Source organism: Rosa chinensis, chromosome 5, assembly GCF_002994745.2.
Source record: "Rosa chinensis cultivar Old Blush chromosome 5, RchiOBHm-V2, whole genome shotgun sequence".
NCBI classification, from domain to species: domain Eukaryota; kingdom Viridiplantae; phylum Streptophyta; class Magnoliopsida; order Rosales; family Rosaceae; genus Rosa; species Rosa chinensis.
Genome location: NC_037092.1, coordinates 11054433 through 11073057, shown reverse-complemented (window position 1 = coordinate 11073057; position 18625 = coordinate 11054433). Strand labels below are relative to the sequence as shown.

Here is an 18625-nt window from a genome sequence, read left to right as displayed (position 1 = left end):
CTTCAATATGTCCTCCATAACTGTAGTCCATATTTCTTTCAATCTACTCTCGGGTAGCCTCCCCAAGTGCTTTATATAGCAGTAAATAACCTCAGTGGAGTGATCCCAAACTTTATCTCCAATGCTTCTAAGCTCGTCAAGCTAGACATGGGGTCTAATTCATTTTCCAGTTTCATTCCAGTCACGCTTTGTACCTTACCAATTCTTCAGTGGCTTCTCTTATCGCTTAACAATTTGACCATTGATACCTCCACTCCAGAAGCAAACATTTTCTCATGTTTAGCCAATCTTAGAAACTTGAGTATGTTGAACCTCGCAGGCAATCCTTTGAACACTGCTCTCCCTGCCTCCTTAGGGAATCTATCTACATCACTACAGTATATTGATTTTAGAAGATGCAACTTCAAGGGTGACATCCCCAAGGAGATAGGCAACTTGAGCAGCTTGATCAGCTTGCAACTAGGATTCAATCAACTGAGTGGATCACTTCCAACGACACTCGGAAGAGTACGGAATCTCCAAGGTATGTATTTGAGTGACAACAAATTGGTAAGCTATATCCCAGATGAACTTTGTCAACTATACAACTTAGCTGATATGGAAATGCCTCATAATCTCTTCTCTGGTTCTATACCTTCCTGCTTAGGAGATCTAGCCACATCACTAAATTTAATGTCCAATTTGTTAACTTCGACAGTATCATCTTTCTTGTGGCAACTTAAATATATCCTGGACTTAGACTTGTCATCTAATTCTTTGGTTGGATCTCTCTCAGAGGACATTGGTAATTTGAAAGTTGTAGCACATATAGATTTGTCAAACAACCATTTCTCTGGTTCTATACCAAGCAGCATTGGGGGTCTTCAAGATTTGTTTAGTCTCTCCTTGGCAAATAATAATCTAGAAGGCCATAGTCCTAGTTCATTTGGGAACTCGCTAAGCCTAGAACTCCTGGATCTATCCAACAATAGTCTTTCTGGAGTCATTCCGAAGTCTCTAGAAGCACTCTCATATCTCCAGTATCTCAATTTCTCTTTCAACAAATTGCTAGGAGAAATTCCAACAGGTGGTTATTTCAAAAACTTCTCTTCCGAATCTTTCGTCTCAAATGGTGCACTCTGTGGCGCGACCCGACTGCTTGTTCCAACGTGCAAAACGAAAGCAGCTAGCAGATATTTCGTGAAGTATATTACTATAGGCAGCTTGTCAGCCATTCTCCTTGTAGTCCTTGTATCAATGATACTATGCAGAAAAAGGATTGTGGAAGCTGCAACAGATCAGACTACCCTGTCACCTCAAAAACTTCTTTGGAGAAAAGTTTCACGCTTGGAACTTCTAAGTGCAACAAATGGATTTAGTGAATGCAATTTACTTGGCACTGGGGCTTTTGGCTCAGTATACAAAGGCACAATGTCAGATGGGATAGACGTTGCAATAAAGGTTTTCAACTTGGAAGTAGAAGGAGTTTCCAAGAGTTCTGATAATGAATGTGAAATGCTAAGCAATATTCGTTATATAAATCTTCTCAAAATCATCACTTGTTGCAGTCAAACAGATTTCAAAGCTGTTGTACCGAACTACATGCCTAAAGGGAGCCTTGATAACTTCTTGTACTCTAGGAACTCTTCTTTGAACATATTGCAGAGGTTGGATATAATGATAGATGTTGCATCGGCATTGGAATACCTTCATCACCTATCATCCATTGTGATCTGAAGCCCAGCAACATACTAATAGATGATGATATGGTTGCACATATTGCTGATTTTGGCATTGCAAAACTCCTAGGTGGTGGAAATTCTACGACTCATACCATAACCCTAGCAACTATTGGTTATATGGCTCCAGGTGGATATACTGTTGCTTGTTTATTTATAAAGTTAATATATTGTCTTCAGTGACTAATAAATCTTCTTTTATTCATGTGTTGTAGGTTACGGGATAAAAGGAATAGTTTCGAGAAGAGGGGATGTGTTTACAGCTTTGGTATTGTACTGATGGAAACATTCACAAAGAGGAAGCCAACAGACGAGATGTTTGGTAGGGAGGTGAGTATGAAGCAATGGGTTGCAGATTCACTATTTCCAGGTGGAATGGTGGAAGTTGTAGATGCCAATTTATTTGGGACTGAAGAAGACGATGATTTTGCGAGCAAGGAGTGTTTATCATCCCTTATGAGATTGGCTCTAGTGTGTTGTGCAGAATCGCCAGAAAAGAGGATAAGTATGCAAGATGCGCTAGCCATGCTCAACAAAATCAAGACCAAGTTTTTGAAGAACGCTGCAGGAGGTGCTGTGTAAAATCGTCCTCTTGTTGAGCAGCCTTTGATTGACTAATTATAGCATACTTCATGTCCTAGAACTTGTCACTCGAATCTCTTGTGGTAGTAGTCAGCTCTTTGTACTTGTGATGTTTCAGTAAAATATGTAATAAGCTAACTCTTGGCCTTTTCAAGAAGCAATCACCGGATGATTTACTCTTAATCATAGATTATAAGTAAAATAAGGAATTAAGTAATGGAATACGCACTAGGGTACACAACATTAGCCACCCATTACCATCATCAGAGAGGTGAGAGATGAGAAAATCAATTTTGAACTCAAATGACAGAGAATACGGCTCTCTACGCACAATATTATCAAGGTTTAAGATAATAATTAGGAAAAGTATTATTGAGTTTTATGAATAATGATTAGAAGCTCTTAGCATAAGTATGCAATCACCATACTCTAGAAAGAAATAAATTTTTAAAGGAAGAACAGATAGCTTTAGGAAATGAGTATCTACCGCATTTATGCCCCAAAACTTCAGTTGAATCCTTTCTTGACAGCAGAAAATGGTGACCTGAAAAATTTGGTATTCTTCTCATTTATAGTTAAACAGCAAACCTCAATGCAATGAAAGGCTGAGTTAGGAAAACAGAATCATTTGAATTCAAAATAGACTGTTTGATAAGTAAAAGTTAAAACCACCTAATGGCAAACGTGATTCCACGGTTGACAGGACAAAGGACAACTCAGAATATATATAAAAGTAAAGGATCTTTCAGTTTATTCAATGATAAATGTTTAAAATGCTACAAAGGCAGAAGATCAAACATCAATCAACCAAGAGAATGGCTTGTCTCTTTGTTACTTAGAGATACAGATGAATGCTATGGCTACCTCAAGTTCCTTATCTAAAGCTGAGGAATGAGTAAATCCAATCCTCCAATAAAACAGAAGACAACAAAAAAAACACATTACCTAATGGAGGGGACTTTAACATTTTCCTTGAGACATACACAAATGGGTTTTGCAGGTTCAGTTTATCAGTAAACTTCAACATGCCATTGCTTATTCTTCTTCAGTTGTGAAAGCTTCTCCTCCCAACTTTCCCCTCTTTCTTCTGCAACCCTCTTCAAGGTTTCTTGAATTCCAGGCATCATACCCTTGAGCCCACAGAAGTAGATATGGGCCCCACGATCCAAGAGTTTAAAGATCTCATCACTGTATTCTTCAATTTTATCCTGAACATACATCTTTCCTCCTCTCTTGTTCTTTTGTTCTCTACTAAGTGCTATGTCGTATCGGAAATTATCGGGGTAGTCCTTAAGATACTTGCGGAATTCTTCATCATAGAGGAGGCTGTCGGTATTGGCCACTCCAAGGAACAACCATGCAAGGCCACCAAACTTGAATGTAGGAACAGCTTCCATGAACATACGACGAAGGTAACCTCTGTATGGAGCAACACCAGTGCCGGTGGCAATCATAATGTGGGTGGCATTGGGGTTGTCTTCAGGCAGGAGCATGATCTTGCCAGCAGGACCTGCCGCATACAATTTATAGTTCATATTAACCTATTAACTGAGTGCCACTAGAGTACCAATAGCAGTGTCAAATTCATAAAATGTAAAGAATATACCAAATCAATTTGTTGATTTTCAGATCAATAATCAAATAAGCAAACAATATAACTTTCAGGACAGAAGCAAAAACCGCAGGGAAAATTATAGCTAAACAGAGAATAAAGAGAACAAGAACTTAATCATTCTATATGTTCAATGTGGTTATCGTAAGTACCGAATTTTTTTTTTTTTTCAAGGAAAATAAGCAATATAGTTGAATCTAACAACTCATACCATGGTTACTGAATATAGCCAGATGTGATATCTATGCTAGCAATGCCACAGACTCTTTTCTCATGCTCAGTGTAACTAAAAGGTCCAATTTATCTTTAAGGACGGGGCTCATACCTGTGATCTTAATTTTATCTCCGGGTTTAGAGTTGCATAAATAGTTGCTGCATACACCATTTTTGGAGGGATCCTCCTTCCCTGTCTCTGGGTCATAATAGACAGCACGGCGGACACACAAACTAGTTGTCTTGCCATCGAAATAGTCTCCATACCTTGTCGATGCAATTGAGTAAAGACGGACATTGTGTGGAGCACCAGGTTTCTTTGGGTTTTCACCCTGTTATGCAAATGAATAACAATTAGATACTACAAAAGAATTGATTTAGTGTGAAGATGAAAATATTAGTCCCATCTGTAGATGGGACTGAAACTACAACTCTACCAACAACCTTTTAGTTTCAAATCATAACTGCACTGAATATCCACAGGCAAGGGAATGAAACAGGAGAAAGGGAGTATTACATTGCATTATAATACCTCCTAAGCATGGTTGGTTTAAGAAAGCAACGTAAGTAATCTTTCTCAATTAACTTTTTCAGCCAAAACTCTTGATTATTAAAAGAAGACATAAGTTATATTTAATTGTTACTTACAGGAGGGATAACACCATAACTTTGTCCTTCCCAGTAGGGAACATTAGCACCATGATCAATCACTATATGGCAAGTTTCTCCAGGAGCCCTTGGGCCGACAATCCTCTCAACAGATAAAATGGTTGCGGTATAAGGTTCCTTCGGCTTGTATATATTCAATGGGGGTTCTGTAGCATTTTCGAGTTCTAAAGGAGACACAGCAACTTTTGGTGCACTTGCTTGTTGCACTGACATGCATACTATGCGCTTGTTTCGTAGCCGCCCACTCTTTGTTTTCAAGTCCAAAGTTGAAACTGGTGCCCATGATTTATCACTGAAATTTACACTTTGTGCCTGCAGCAAAATCACAAGCAGTTTCAGTGGCCAAAGAAAAATCTTTCCAATACCAATTTAGCACTCAATGCAATTTGAATTAGTTCAGTTTAGCAATTTGAAAGTGACAGCTAAAAGCACCAACAGACCATTACTATCACATCCGAAAGTAACAGCTACAATTGGTTGCACTCTGGGAAACTAAGCAATCCATGCAAAAGTGCCAATTGAAATTATATGATAAAACAGAAAAATTTTATATAAACTCTACAGCTGAAGACAAATAAACTCTGCGTACACTAAACCTATAACAGAGCTTTCATGTGTGCAGCTGAGAAACCAAGAAATAGTATGAAGCATACGAAAAATGCCAGATTACCAGAAAATTGGATCTAAATTAAAACTAAAGAAAATGAAAATCTAGAAACCTTCAGAATTTACTACATATTTGACAATCCTCAAGATTCCAACTTCACAGCTCATATTAAGTGTAACCCAAAAAAGCCTCAATCTTTTGCACAATGAAAAGCCAAACACAGATACAATGAATCAATAAGACCCAACAAAAGAAAGGAAAAGAAAACAATCAGACCTTGAACACAGATCTTCTGAGAGATAAGTCACTTCCAGCAGGAACAGTAGCAGCAAGTGAAACCTGCAAGCAAAATCAATGACAACCCAATATCAAAAACAGCACAATCAATCTAGTTGCCAACTGGGTAAGCACAAAGTGATTCAAAGCCTCATTCTTTATGATCAAAAGCACAACCAATCAAAAACCCAAATCTGAAATGGAGGGCTTTACCTGAGAGAGAGCCAAGTGAGACATGATTGGATCAAGAATGGTTATGGGCGATGTAGAAGGACTTAATATAGGAGTCGGGGAAACTTAGATCATGCGAAATCTCGAAAGAGAATAGTTGGAGAAACGGGTGTGTGAGTGATCCCTCGGAGTGTTCGAAAGGACGGGTTTTGATTTGGCTTTGGCTCCTCGGACTCTCTCACTGAGAAGGTCTCTGTAGCCTACCTGACCAATTGGAATAATTAATCCATTTTTAGTGAATGATTCTCTATTATCAACTGGCCATTTGGACGGTTTTAGTGTTGAAATTACAACTGTACATGCAACCCCTTTTTTTTCTTTTTTCTTTTTAAACCAAAAGCTTTATTACGCCGAAATTAAACCTCAAATAATAATATATCATATAGTGCATAAAACATCCGCTGATGAGAGTCAATTCATAAGCGTCAACTTAAGAAATGTGAAGTTGTGTTGCTGATACCAATCATGAGAACTAAAAAGTCGAGTACGACTTCAAATGAAATATGAACCTAAGCAACTTGAGTGAACAAAATGTATATGCAAACTTAATTCATACTTTTCTACTCAATTTATATAAAGAAAAAAAATTACTCGAATAAGAAAAAAGAATTTATGGCTTTATAAAAGAAAAAATTTATGCCGACTCAACGTTTAATTAACTAAACGTTCATTGAGTAAAATAAACTATATATCTTTCAAAAAGTTTAATTAACTAAAGGATTCTTTGACGACTCATCGTCGATAAACGCTACAGTTAATTATGAATAAAAACTTAAGATCGAAACTAGTGATATTGGTCGGTGATAATTCGATCTAATTTTTTTTTATTTTTCAAATGAAATAGTCAATTATCACAGTAACTTATTCAACTATGAGAACTACTATCTGACTCCGCTCTGAGAATACAGGGAAGAAGTTTAGGGTTTGGAAACCGCAAAGAAGAGGGTGTTGCCTGTCCGGCGGAGCCCCCGCGTCTACCGCTGGTTCTGGCCTCATCGACTAGTGGTGGGTGTTGCCGAACGGGATCATGGGGTCTTAGGGCTTCGTTTATGGCTTCTGCTTCGTCCTTCCGGGTAGTGTACGACGTTTCTTTCCTCTCAAGCGGTGGTACAGGTGTGTAGGATGGGTGGTTGGCGATCAATGCAGGCTTGGAGCAGGTGGTCAGAGGCCAGATCGTGGCGGCAGTATGCCATGGATTGTATGGCACTGGCTATCTCTCTGAGATGGGTCAATTAGTGGAGAATGCAAGGATGGTGTCGGGCTATCGCGCTGACGGATGAAGCCGGGCGGCAAGGCAAGGCGAGTTTCTTACTGGGTCTCAATGTGGACTCGTCGAGATCTGGTTTTAAGTCTAGATCCAGTCGACAACAGTTGAGGTCGGTGTGGCTTGCTGTGTGGATTGCATCTTTCCGACGTTGCGAGTTCGATGGGACAGTATTATGGTGGTGGTTTGCCGGTGGGCTATTTGAGGAAAAGGAAGACAGTTGGTGGGGCAGTTTTATGTTATTGTTTAGAGTAATTTTTTTGTTAGGGTTTTGGTTAGGTCTTTCTAGTCTTTAGCATGTCCCTACTCTTTTGAGCTAGGGTTGGGTCAAATTGAGGTGTCATGGATTTAGTGTCTTTCTTGGGGACGAATTGGTTTATTTTCGGTTTTATCTTATGATTAATTTGTTGACGAGCGATCGTTGCACGTGGTCTGTCATCTTTGGGACACGGTGTGGAAGAGGGTGTTGGTTTTTCTTGCGATTGTCTATGAGGTGGTATTGAAATTCTCGTGGTTCCCAGTAGCCGAGATATTAGGCGGTATAGGTGGTTAGGAGTTGGGCCCTTTCGGATCATAGAGGTCATTTATGATGACGGACCCGTAACTGGTTTAGATTTAAGGAGGAGAGTGGAGAGTTTATGTCCACCACTGGTCATTCCCATACTAGTAACTTTGATTAAGTTTAATAAAAGTTTCTTATTCTAAAAAAAAAGGGGGGGGAAAAAGTCAATTATCACAGTAAGGCGTGTAAGAAAACTAGTACACTTTAAAAGGTAAGTCGACGTGGGTTTCAAGTCGGGCAATTACATTCATTCCTTTTTGTTATTGGATAAATTTTTCCTTTTCATTATTGGATATTTTTTTTCCTTCTTAGCCAAAGAAAAGATTCATTTATTTTCTTCTTCTTTTTGAATAAAGGGCTGGTGCGACTGCTCTCAAATCTTGATTAATGAAACTATCGAATACGAGGGGGACATTGAGCCTAAACCCCTTATTACAATAAGCATCTACAAAACATCATGTAATATTATCACGAGTCTCTACCAAATAACTGTATTCAAATTCGCACCAACTAACAAACAGCGCTCTACTGGCGACTCTATTGGCTTTGATATAACGGTGACATAACGGAAAGATAATCTGATATGTAACCCGATTACAACGTAGCATAATTACCATACGCACAACTTTCCTATTATGTTGCCACCGGAGGATAAATCCAACAACACTTAGTCTCACCCTGGCACTAGGAGGTAACGACCATTTGACGAAGCCAGAAACTCGCCACTTACCTAGAGCAGATAGGCACTTTGAGTGCACCCACAGGCGAAAAGCCCGACTAGCCTTGTAGAACAAATGTAGGGATTTATTGCTCGCAAAATGCGCCAAACAACTAAATAACCTATAATAAAAACATTAAATAAAATAATAGCTTGGGTTGGGCCCACAAAGTGAGCCCAAACCCCATCTCCAGCCCAGATCAGGCCCACTAGCAGCATCCAAGCCCAAAAGCCCACACCAGCACAATATCTAGCCTTCCCGGCCCAAAGCACCAGCTGCGTCGTCCCGCCGCCAAAACCACCTACCCACCCCAGCGTTGGGCCACCATAGCACCTCTGTCGCCGTCTAGCCAACGTTGGACACCTACAGACGTCTCAGGCCACCCAACACCAGCAAGTACATGCAATTGGATCCAAATCCATCGTCTTAGGAAGCCATCGGTCGCCACCGACCTTCGATCTGCTCCATCCGGCCATCGACTCCAACAGGCCAACCACTGACTCCCATCAGACGCCACTCTGACCAACATAAGCCACTCCTTTCGATCCACAGAAATGAAACCGAATGTCATCTGATGCAAACCCTCGAGCCCAGGAACAAACCACCCGTCCGGCCTCACCCAACATGCACCGGCTAGGCCACATGCCATCGCCGGCGCCAAGGCCCAGTCGAACAGGCACTAGGGCAGACACGGATTCCTCTATGGTTTTCCTGTAGAGAGAGAATTTTTTATTGTTTATGCTAATATTTGGTATTCCTTTCTTAACTGTATAGGTTTTTCCCTTCACAACAAGCCGGCCAATACATAAATCTCATGTGTGTGTGTGTATTATACAGGGACCTCTAGTGAGGGATCCCTTTTTTTGGTCTTTTATAGGGATAGAGCATTAGACCAACTTTTCGATCATATTTTGACATCTCAACCGTTCAGTTTTTAGGTTCTAATGTGTAGATCACTTCTGCAAATTAAATTTTCAGCTAAATTGATTATTGTTAAGCCATTCAAAATTGCGATTTAAAATTATATGTATGAACGGTTCATGTTTGATAAATTCGGTTCGTCCATTGATTAAATCTAGTTTGATATCTTTGCAATCACCGATTTGGTTGAAAATTTGTAGAAATAATCTACACATTAGGACATAAAAATTGAACGGTTGAAATGCCGAAATGTAATCGAAAAGTTTGTCTAATGCCTATCCCTAAAAAATACTAAAAAAAGGGATCCCTTAGTGGAAGGGTCCTCTATAAAACCCTAATTCCAAAAGATACACAAACCGGCTAACCCTAATGGGAGAGTCTAAAAATGTACAAAAGGGATCAGAGTCTTCCTCTGCAACCGGCCAGAGCGGCCAAGACTGGACGGAACTCCCGGACAACATTACCGCGTCGATACTATTACTGGCGGATCTCAGAGCATTCGGTATCCTAACCAAGTATCAGATGGTATGCAAGACGTGGCACAGTCTTCTGCAACTACGTACCCTGCTCTATGGCACACCATCGACACACGAATTGATCGGAAGATGAGAATTCGAAATAGGAACTCCTTGGACGTAGGGAAAATGTGCCGCAACGCCATTGATCGCAGCTCTGGTGAAGTGGTCGATATCTCGTTATATTATGGCAGCTATGACCTCATTAAGTACATCACTGACAGATACAATGGTATTAAACGGCTAAGTTTGAATCGGTGCTGTAAAATAACAGATGAAGTACGTAGCTTCCAAATTTCCCCTATTGGAGGAGCTTGACCTCGAGATTGAAAGATGGTCACTCTCGCCTGAAACTCTGGAACTGCTTGGGCGATCATGCCCTCTTTTGAAATCATTAAAATGGAAAAAAGATAGAACTCATGGAATGGCTAAGGGTATAGGATGGGATGTTGACTATGCAGATTGCAGAGGCTATCGCAGGAACGATGCATATGGTATACACCACCTCGGGTTTGATGGGTTTGATCTGACTAATGACGCCCTAAAGAAAATTTAGAAAATTCTTGATTATTGTCCTCATCTCGAGTCATTTATATGGAAGGTTTTGGACCCGTAAGAGAAGATTTGAAAAAAAGAATGGCTGAATGGAGGAAAAAATTCAAAAATATTTACAGCTGCCTTTCCTGTGACTTATTGGAAAGATCATCCATATATGTAATTTATTTATTTGTTTTTAACATTTGAAAGTTCATCCAAATAAGTGCCTTAGTTTAGTTGGAAGCCTTGGATTTTACTTGAGTACTTACTGTTTGGGATTTCATGTTTATTTATATAATATCATAAAATGTTTACATGATCAGGTTATTGGCATGGAGTTCATGCTCTCTCCTTCATGGAGCTCTCTCTCTCTCTCTCTCTCTCTCTATATATTTTTTTTTCTAAGTAAACTGGAATGTGATTGAGGAAGAACTTGCCAATTGGATATCCAATACCGATTGCTGTGTACTCGCTGCTTTTAACACAATGACCTCAAGTAATTTGGATATCTGATACCGATTGCTCAGTACTCGCAGTGAGTACACAGCAATCGGTATTGGATATCTGATACCTTGTGCTCCACTGTAGTTTATGCGCGCTATTACACGTACATTATTTCTTTCTAATTGGTGTCTTACTATATGTATGCCAATCATATGTGATTTCCTTACTCAGGGTGTCAGCAATGCCAACTTTAATGTATAGGATCAATGAGTACGTGTGTTTCCTCAATGCCAATATTGACTGGAAATTGCAATCTGTATTGGAAGTCATTTGCTTGTTTTTAACCACGTCGTTACAAATCCTACAACATATAAATAGATTTGGTGGTTTGAGGATGCAGGCTAGGTGTGTAAGTTCATTTCAGTACGTTGGTCTTTGCAAGTATGTATATTGATCATTTCATTTACCTAAATAACCAATCCGATTATAGATGACATCTGCACATGAATAGCTGAGAAGGCGAAAGGGATATGTATTCATCTAGCTAAGAAACTATGCATCCTGAACTTCATTACACTACCTAGCTAGCTAGCTAAGGAAGTTCTTGATTATTTTTCTCTTCTTGAGTCATTTGGGCCATGTTTGCATTCTAGGTTTTCGATGCGTAAGAGGAGATCTGAACAAAAGAACGAAAGCAAAAACCAAAAACTTGCAGCTGCCCTATCGGGTGAAAGCCTGTTTATATATATAGGTACGTATATACGATTTATATATTGAAAGTTCATCCAAACTTAAGTGCCTTACATCTCAAGTGGAAAAAAGAAATTTGCCCCATAACTTAATAACGTCTCTGAATCATCTTGAAGCTATACATTGGTCAGCTTGCGGTACAGGGTAAACCGATCATGACTCCAATGTAGTGCGACACTTTGCAAGCCCGGCCCTGAAAGAATCTCTGCTATGCCAGATTTAATTAGCCTCCTGAATTTCGTAGCTTGGAGCTGGATGAAATCTGGAAGTCTACTCTACAAGTGTTTCTTGTCCATCCAGGATGTCAAAAACTCTGCCTTGTTGTGCATGCACCAATTTGATTTCACTTGTTATCTCATTAATTATGATTGTTCGATCTGATTGCAATTGCGATGGCGATGTTCTTCTCATTACATTAGAATCTGAAATTATCAACTCTAATTAATCCTTGGACATAAGTACCTATTGCTCATGACCAATACTTGGCCACTTCGAAAATGTATATAGACCCGGCCGCAAGCTTGCTTAATTCCCTTACGCTCTAACTCTGTAAGCTTGCTTTTTTTTTTTTTTGGCTGAATTCAAAGGTTAAGAGAGGCAAGGAGCCACCTTAACCTTTGAGAATTTATTAAAGAAGAAAGAAAAAATACACAAAGGGAGGGGGAACAAAAACCAAAACCTCCCATACCAAACAGAAAACAACTATAGGAAAAAACAACTAACAAAAACGGAAATTCGGCATTCCCAAACTGTCACTCTGACAATGTCTGTCAATGAAAGGAGGAGCTAGATCCCACCAAGTCAGATCACTAGAAGTCGCACCGTAATTCGCTAGTGCATCTGCAACGCGATTCGCTTCTCGAAAGATATGTGAAGATCGGAATTGCATTTGAGAAATACGATATAAACAATTACCCCACTCAATACGAAGCTGCCAAGGCACTAAATCCGGGGACTGCAGAAAGTTTAGAACTAGGGAAGAGTCAACTTCTAGCCATACATGTTTCCAGTCCCTTACCCAAGCTAGCTCAATAGCCTTAATGACAGCCATTACCTCTGCCGCTATCGAACTAGGAATGTTATGATTAGAAGCAAAGGCACCAATGAAATCTCCTCTGTAGTCACGAAAAACGGCCCCATAACCACAACGGCCTGAATCTTGCTTCCAAGCACCGTCGGTATTTATTTTCACCCACCCAAAAGGAGGAGGGAACCAATTAACCTCAATAACTGACGGAGTACGGCGCGGCTTGCATTGAACTCCGAAATGCTTCAACACTTGAAGATCAAGAAGAGAGTTGGTCATATAGCCGGAAGCAATGCGACTTGCAGCTTGAACATGCCCAACAATTAAACGGCAAATTACTGCCACATTGAAACCCTGACCTTCATGCTTCATTTTATTCCTTGCTTGCCATATAAACCATAGAACAGTGGTAAAACATGCCAACCACAACTCCTTCAACTGAGGACTACGATTAACCAATCTCACTTGCCATACCTCAATTAATGAATTGGGGACAGTACCTAACTCAAATTTAGAAAACATGCAGCACCAAATCTGGTTGGAATAAGAACATTCTAGAAAAATATGAGCTAATGATTCAGAGTTCCTACCACATAGAACACACCTCGATGCCAAAGCCACTCATCTTCTTTGTAAAAAATCGTCTGATAGTATCCTACCCCGTAGCACATTCCAAGTCAGTAAAGACAATCTAGGAGTGATAAATTTAGACCATGTACACTTACCCCAACTCATTGATGGAAAAGGTTGGCGTAGAAACTGAAAAGCATTCTTTGCCGTGAGCTCCCCTGATGTAGCAGAAGACCAAATTACCTTATCCTCCACCGAAGGATCCATAGCTAAAGGGACTTTTTCAATCAACTCACACAACGCCGGGTAATGCAAATGAAGGAGATCAGGAATGACCCAAGAGCCATTACTAATATAATCAGCCACATACCTTTGCAGATTGTCCACGATAGTATGAGGTCCAAAGAAATCAATAATAGGCATCCCCATAAAATTATCCCTCCAAAAAGAGATATTTGTACCCTGACCAATCAACCATTGTGCATTCTCCATAACCACTGACCAAAACTTCTTCACCCCAGGCCATATGGATGAAGGAACATAAGAACTCTGTAAGCTTGCTTAATCTTCAAGGTTTTTTTTTTTTTTTTGGCATTCAGATTTACCTGCATTTGGACATCAAAGTCGAACATATATTACCACCATATATCACGTCTATCTATTGTAGTACACAACTGTTGGATGCATGTGATTCTTGACTCTTTGTAATTTTCAGTAACATATGTATACATGGTTGATATCATCTACTGCAAAATGATATACATATAACTCCAAGATATGTGATATGATCGCTGGACCACGCCCCTTCGCCATTATATATTTCATGTTTGTCTGCAAAATGATAATAACTCCAAGATATGTGATATGATCGCTGGACCACGCCCCTTCGCCATTATATATTTCATGTTTGTGAAGTAGTGAAGGTTAGTAGATCGACTACGGATGTTAATTAGTTTTCTATATTAGTAACCTAGAAACCTAGATTAATGTCATTGTAGATAATAGAAAACTATATCTATCTTATCTATCTATACCGTGGAGGAAGGGATCTGTTCCCTTAGGGTTTGCTCCCAAATTTGGGCCTATTGGACTCCTATGTGGGCCTTGGTTCTTTTGCGGGCTTGGTTGTTTTGGGCCCTTAGAGTCCCTAGATGTTAACTTTTTATTTTAGATTTGGATCTCTATCTTCTTCTTTTTTTTAAAGAAATGTTGATGGGTGTTTTATTTCTATTTCTTTTCTTTAGTGAGAAAATCGACAAGGAAAACAGATGCTTCGTTGTTAAATTTTTTTCGTCACTATGTTTTGGGGTTAGTTACAAAAAGGTGGGTGTATTAAGGGTATGTTGTTTCTAGCATACATGCGGGAGAGGTATGTTAAGAGTAGTGTGCGGCTGTGCGCTAAGTAATGGCTTTTTTTTTACGGTCCCGCAGGGACAAGTTATTATTGTACTGCTTGCTAAACTATTAAATAATGACATTTCGCCTAAAAAAATCTATCTCTCTATCTATCTATACTATAAATCTATCTATCTATCTATACTATAAAGCGAAGCACTCATGCTTCACCAAAATATTGATTGCCCAAAATACCCTTTTGTCTGAAAAATAAATACTCATAATGAAATCATCAATATAGCTATTTTAGTTATAAAAAATAAAATAAGATAAAAGCAAAAAAACATAAATACAATTTATTTATTTTTTTAATAAAAATACAGTTTTTTCTTTAAGAAGTGGATGATGTTTGAAGGGTCTTTACCAACCACACGCATAGATACGAGGCTAGTTAGTATGTAAGAAGAGCAAAATGGTAAAAGACCAATAAGTACGTTGAATGAAAATATACAAGTGACACTTCTCTTCTTTGTTTGGTCGATCGAGTAACACTTCTTTTCTTTGTTTCTTGGACTAGTGATACTTCCATCTAGGCTAGGCATGTTAGCCCAAATGCCCGGAAAACCTACCCAACTTGTTCCAGATCGAAGCGAGCGAACAATTATTTATTAAAAACAAAAAAAACTCTAAACATGACCGAAATCTGTTCCATTTGACATATGTCCTCACATAATTGGTTCATTTAAAGACAAGTCCAAACATTTTATATGCATGCAATGACACCCAACCTCTTGCCCGTAAGGCTTCACTTCAGTCTTCAAGTTGATCTCTTGTTCTCTCATTCTCACTTTCTCAATTAAGAAAATTAGGGATTTTGGAAACCCTAACTCAGCCCTCAATTTCAAATTTCCAATCAGCCTCCACTTCTCCCAAGTCTCAGGTTGTTACTCAGTCTCAACTTCTCAATCAAATTCTTTTTTATCAATATCACCAGATTTGTATAATTCAGGTTGATGTTTCCCTTTATTTGTTTGCTTTGATTCATGAATAGTTTGTTTAATGGTTTTATTGATATCTTTTATTTGTTCGCGGTTTATGGTAGCCAACTTGTAATGGGAGCTATTTAAGAATCAATTCACTTAATAGATTTATATTGCTTAAATCATAAGTAGTAACCAATACGGACAACAGTGAGAGTTGAGCAAACCTAGGCTAAGGATAGATGACCTATCCATACTTGAATTAGTCTAGTTAACAATGAAAATTTCATGGCTTTTAACGATCTTTCTATATGAGTATGACTTGCGTATATGTATTTTCATAAAAAGAATGGATTTCAATATCACTTAGGGTTTAGCAATTAGAGGAAAGTAATCTTAGGGAACTTAATTTGGATTATATGTATAGGATCGCGGATGTGTAGAGAATAAGCTAGCTTTTAACTATCTTCCCATTCAACTTCTTTAAATTAAAAAATAACTAGTTTATTGTGAGTCGAATTCAAGATATCACACTTACAAAGAAGAGATTTATGCCACTAGACCAAATGATACTGGGCATTTTATATATTTTCTGTTTTCAAAACTCTAAAACCCCCCACTTTTATCTGCCTTTTCTTTTCCTTTTAGTTTTAGTAACGTCCCGATTGCATTTTTAATCTTTGGCATCGAACGATCCCTATTTAGTCTGTACTTTAATTGAAATCTTTTTACAACCTAAAAATTTCGGTTTGGTCCAGGGCCCAGTGAAAAACACGTTGCGTCCTGCCTACTTCCATTTACATTTTTTGTTTGGTTTCAAATAAAATAGTTAATGACCATTTTCACAGATTGCTTCATGAGTCGAATGTGGGTATAGGGTTTCCCAATCAGGCCGCTCAACCACCAGCCCACTTGTGGTGGTCGATTCAACCAAAGAAAAGATCCATTCCTTTCGTTAACTGGATGATAGGTTATCTGAAATGAGAGTCGTGTACTGTTCTTTTTAGTGAGAGAAGCTCTTGCTTCTCTCTTACCTAGGCTCTCTCTTCTCTGCAGCAACCTTTTCTTCCCCAAATTTTCCTCACCCTTTGTGGTATTCCTCATCCTCTGTGGTGATTCCTCACCCAAGTGGTGTTTTGATTTCCTTGTTTTCCTCTTCTTTTGCATCTGATTTTTGTCCTCACTGTTCAAATATGTTTTTAGATCATAGATCTGAATCTCTAAGATATACTCTCAGATTTGTTTTCATGGTCATTCTCAGTTTTTGTTCTGCCTTTGCTCCTCAAGATGTCCAAACCGTGAACAAATCTCCTTCTTGTTGTCTACCTTGCTCTGCCATGGAAGAGTTCGTACTCCTCTGCAACCACCTCTTTAGATCTCAGGTTTCTTTGCTAAGATCTATCTTGGTTTGGTTGTTGTTATCCTTTTATGCAAGATATTCTCGTAATCGGTCAACTGGAGAATGTATGGTGGCTATGTCAGTATCCTCACCTCTGCAGACCACCCTTGGTTACCAACCCTTGCTCACGACTTCCATCAGAGCTCCGGAGTTGAATTTGGTATGGCTGCTGCAAGTTAGAGATGAAGAAGAAGCTTTGATTAGGATTTGAGTTTTTTAGGCTGCTTTGGCCTTTATGTTTTCAGCTTTTTCTTTCTTGTATGTTGATTCCTCTGATCTTGCTTGTTCTGGCAGATGACCATGTGAATCATGCTTTGCAGACTTCATCTGTATTGGGCTATGTCCCTTGTTCAGTTGTTTGGCTTTGAGCCTTGTTAATTGATGCTACCTTTCGACCAAAAAAAAAAAAAACTAGATGGTAGGTTTTTTCCTTTCAGAACAAGCCACCAATTAATGCATATATACAAACCAATAAACCCTAATGGGAGAGTCTAAAAAATTACCGAAGGGATCAGAGTCTTCCTCTACAACCGCCCAGGGCAGCCGAGACTAGACGAAACTCCCGGACGAGGTTACGACGTCGATACTATTACTGGCGGATCTCGGAGCATTTGATATCCTAATCAACTATCAGATGGTGTGCAAGACATGGCACAGAGTCTTCTGAAACTACCCTGGTCTATGCCTCTATGGCACACCATCGACACGGGTGTGGAGTTATCCGGCTACCACGAAGATTGGAAGGACGTGGAGAAGATGTGCCGCAACGCCATTGATCGCAGCTCTGGTCAATTGGTCGATATCTCGTGTGTATATGGCAGTAACGACCTCCTTAAGTACGTCGGTGACAGATGCAATGGTATCAGACGACTAACTTTGCATTGGTGCTCTGGAATAATAGATGGTGTTTTGAATGAAGTAGCTTATAAATTTCCACTATTGGAGGAGATTCACCTGTTCAAACTTGATAGATGCTCACTCTCGCCTAAAACTCTGGAGATGATTGGGCGATCATGCCCTATTTTGAAATCATTCAAATGGTACAAAATCATATGCAAGAGTACTGTTAGAGGTGGACAGGATGATGACTACGCAAAGGCTATAGCAGGAACCATGCGGGGTCTACAGCACCTCTCACTTTCTCGGTTAAATCTGACTAATAACGCTATGAAGGAAATTCTTGATTATTGTCCTTACCTCGAGTCACTTGATTTGGGCTATGTTTTTCGTGGAAGGTTTTGGATTCGTAAGAGGAGATTTAGAAACAAGAATGAAGGAAAAAAATCAAAATTTGTAGCTGCCTTATCCAGTGATGGCCTAGGTGTATATTGAAAGCTCATCCAAATTTTTAGTTCTTCTAAGTAAATGCCTTGGTTTAGTTGGTGTTTACTCGTTTAGGGTGTCAATGCCAAGTTGCCAACTTTAATGTACAGGTTCAATGAGCATGTTTCCTCAATGTCAATATTGATCGAAGGATCAATCTGTTTTGCGCGCAGTTCAATTGATCGTTTTGAAGTACTTGCAACTTACATATCCTACTACATATAAATAGATTTGGTTGTTTGAGGATGCAGGTGTGTAAGTATATTTCAGTTCCTTTTTTTTTTTTTTTTGGATAAAAGTTGTTTCTGGTGGCTTTCTCCGGATACCTCACTCAGAATGCTATACCACCGGGGTACCGATCCAACTCCTGT

The 18625-nt window shown here is 39.2% G+C and overlaps 3 protein-coding genes across 3 annotated transcripts; 2 read left to right on the top strand and 1 right to left on the bottom strand.

The window, feature by feature from the left end:
• The first annotated feature begins 147 nt into the window (after positions 1-147).
• On the top strand, positions 148-2300 carry LOC112203134 (probable LRR receptor-like serine/threonine-protein kinase At3g47570). Its single transcript, XM_024344148.1, has 3 exons — positions 148-523; positions 776-1646; positions 1934-2300. The coding sequence occupies exons 1-3, from the start codon at positions 148-150 to the stop codon at positions 2298-2300; spliced, it is 1614 nt and encodes a 537-aa protein (XP_024199916.1).
• Positions 2301-3024: 724 nt separating this feature from the next.
• Positions 3025-6137, bottom strand: LOC112165930 (ferredoxin--NADP reductase, root isozyme, chloroplastic). The gene is made up of 5 exons (XM_024302640.2): positions 5891-6137; positions 5678-5740; positions 4774-5106; positions 4238-4457; positions 3025-3810 (listed from the first exon to the last, which is right to left on the bottom strand). The coding sequence occupies exons 1-5, from the start codon at positions 5912-5914 to the stop codon at positions 3311-3313; spliced, it is 1140 nt and encodes a 379-aa protein (XP_024158408.1). The 5' UTR covers positions 5915-6137; the 3' UTR covers positions 3025-3310.
• Positions 6138-17579: 11442 nt separating this feature from the next.
• Positions 17580-18263, top strand: LOC112203133 (putative F-box/LRR-repeat protein 23). Its single transcript, XM_024344147.1, has one exon. It carries the CDS (start codon positions 17580-17582, stop codon positions 18261-18263), a length of 684 nt encoding a protein of 227 aa, XP_024199915.1.
• The last annotated feature ends 362 nt before the right edge of the window (positions 18264-18625 follow it).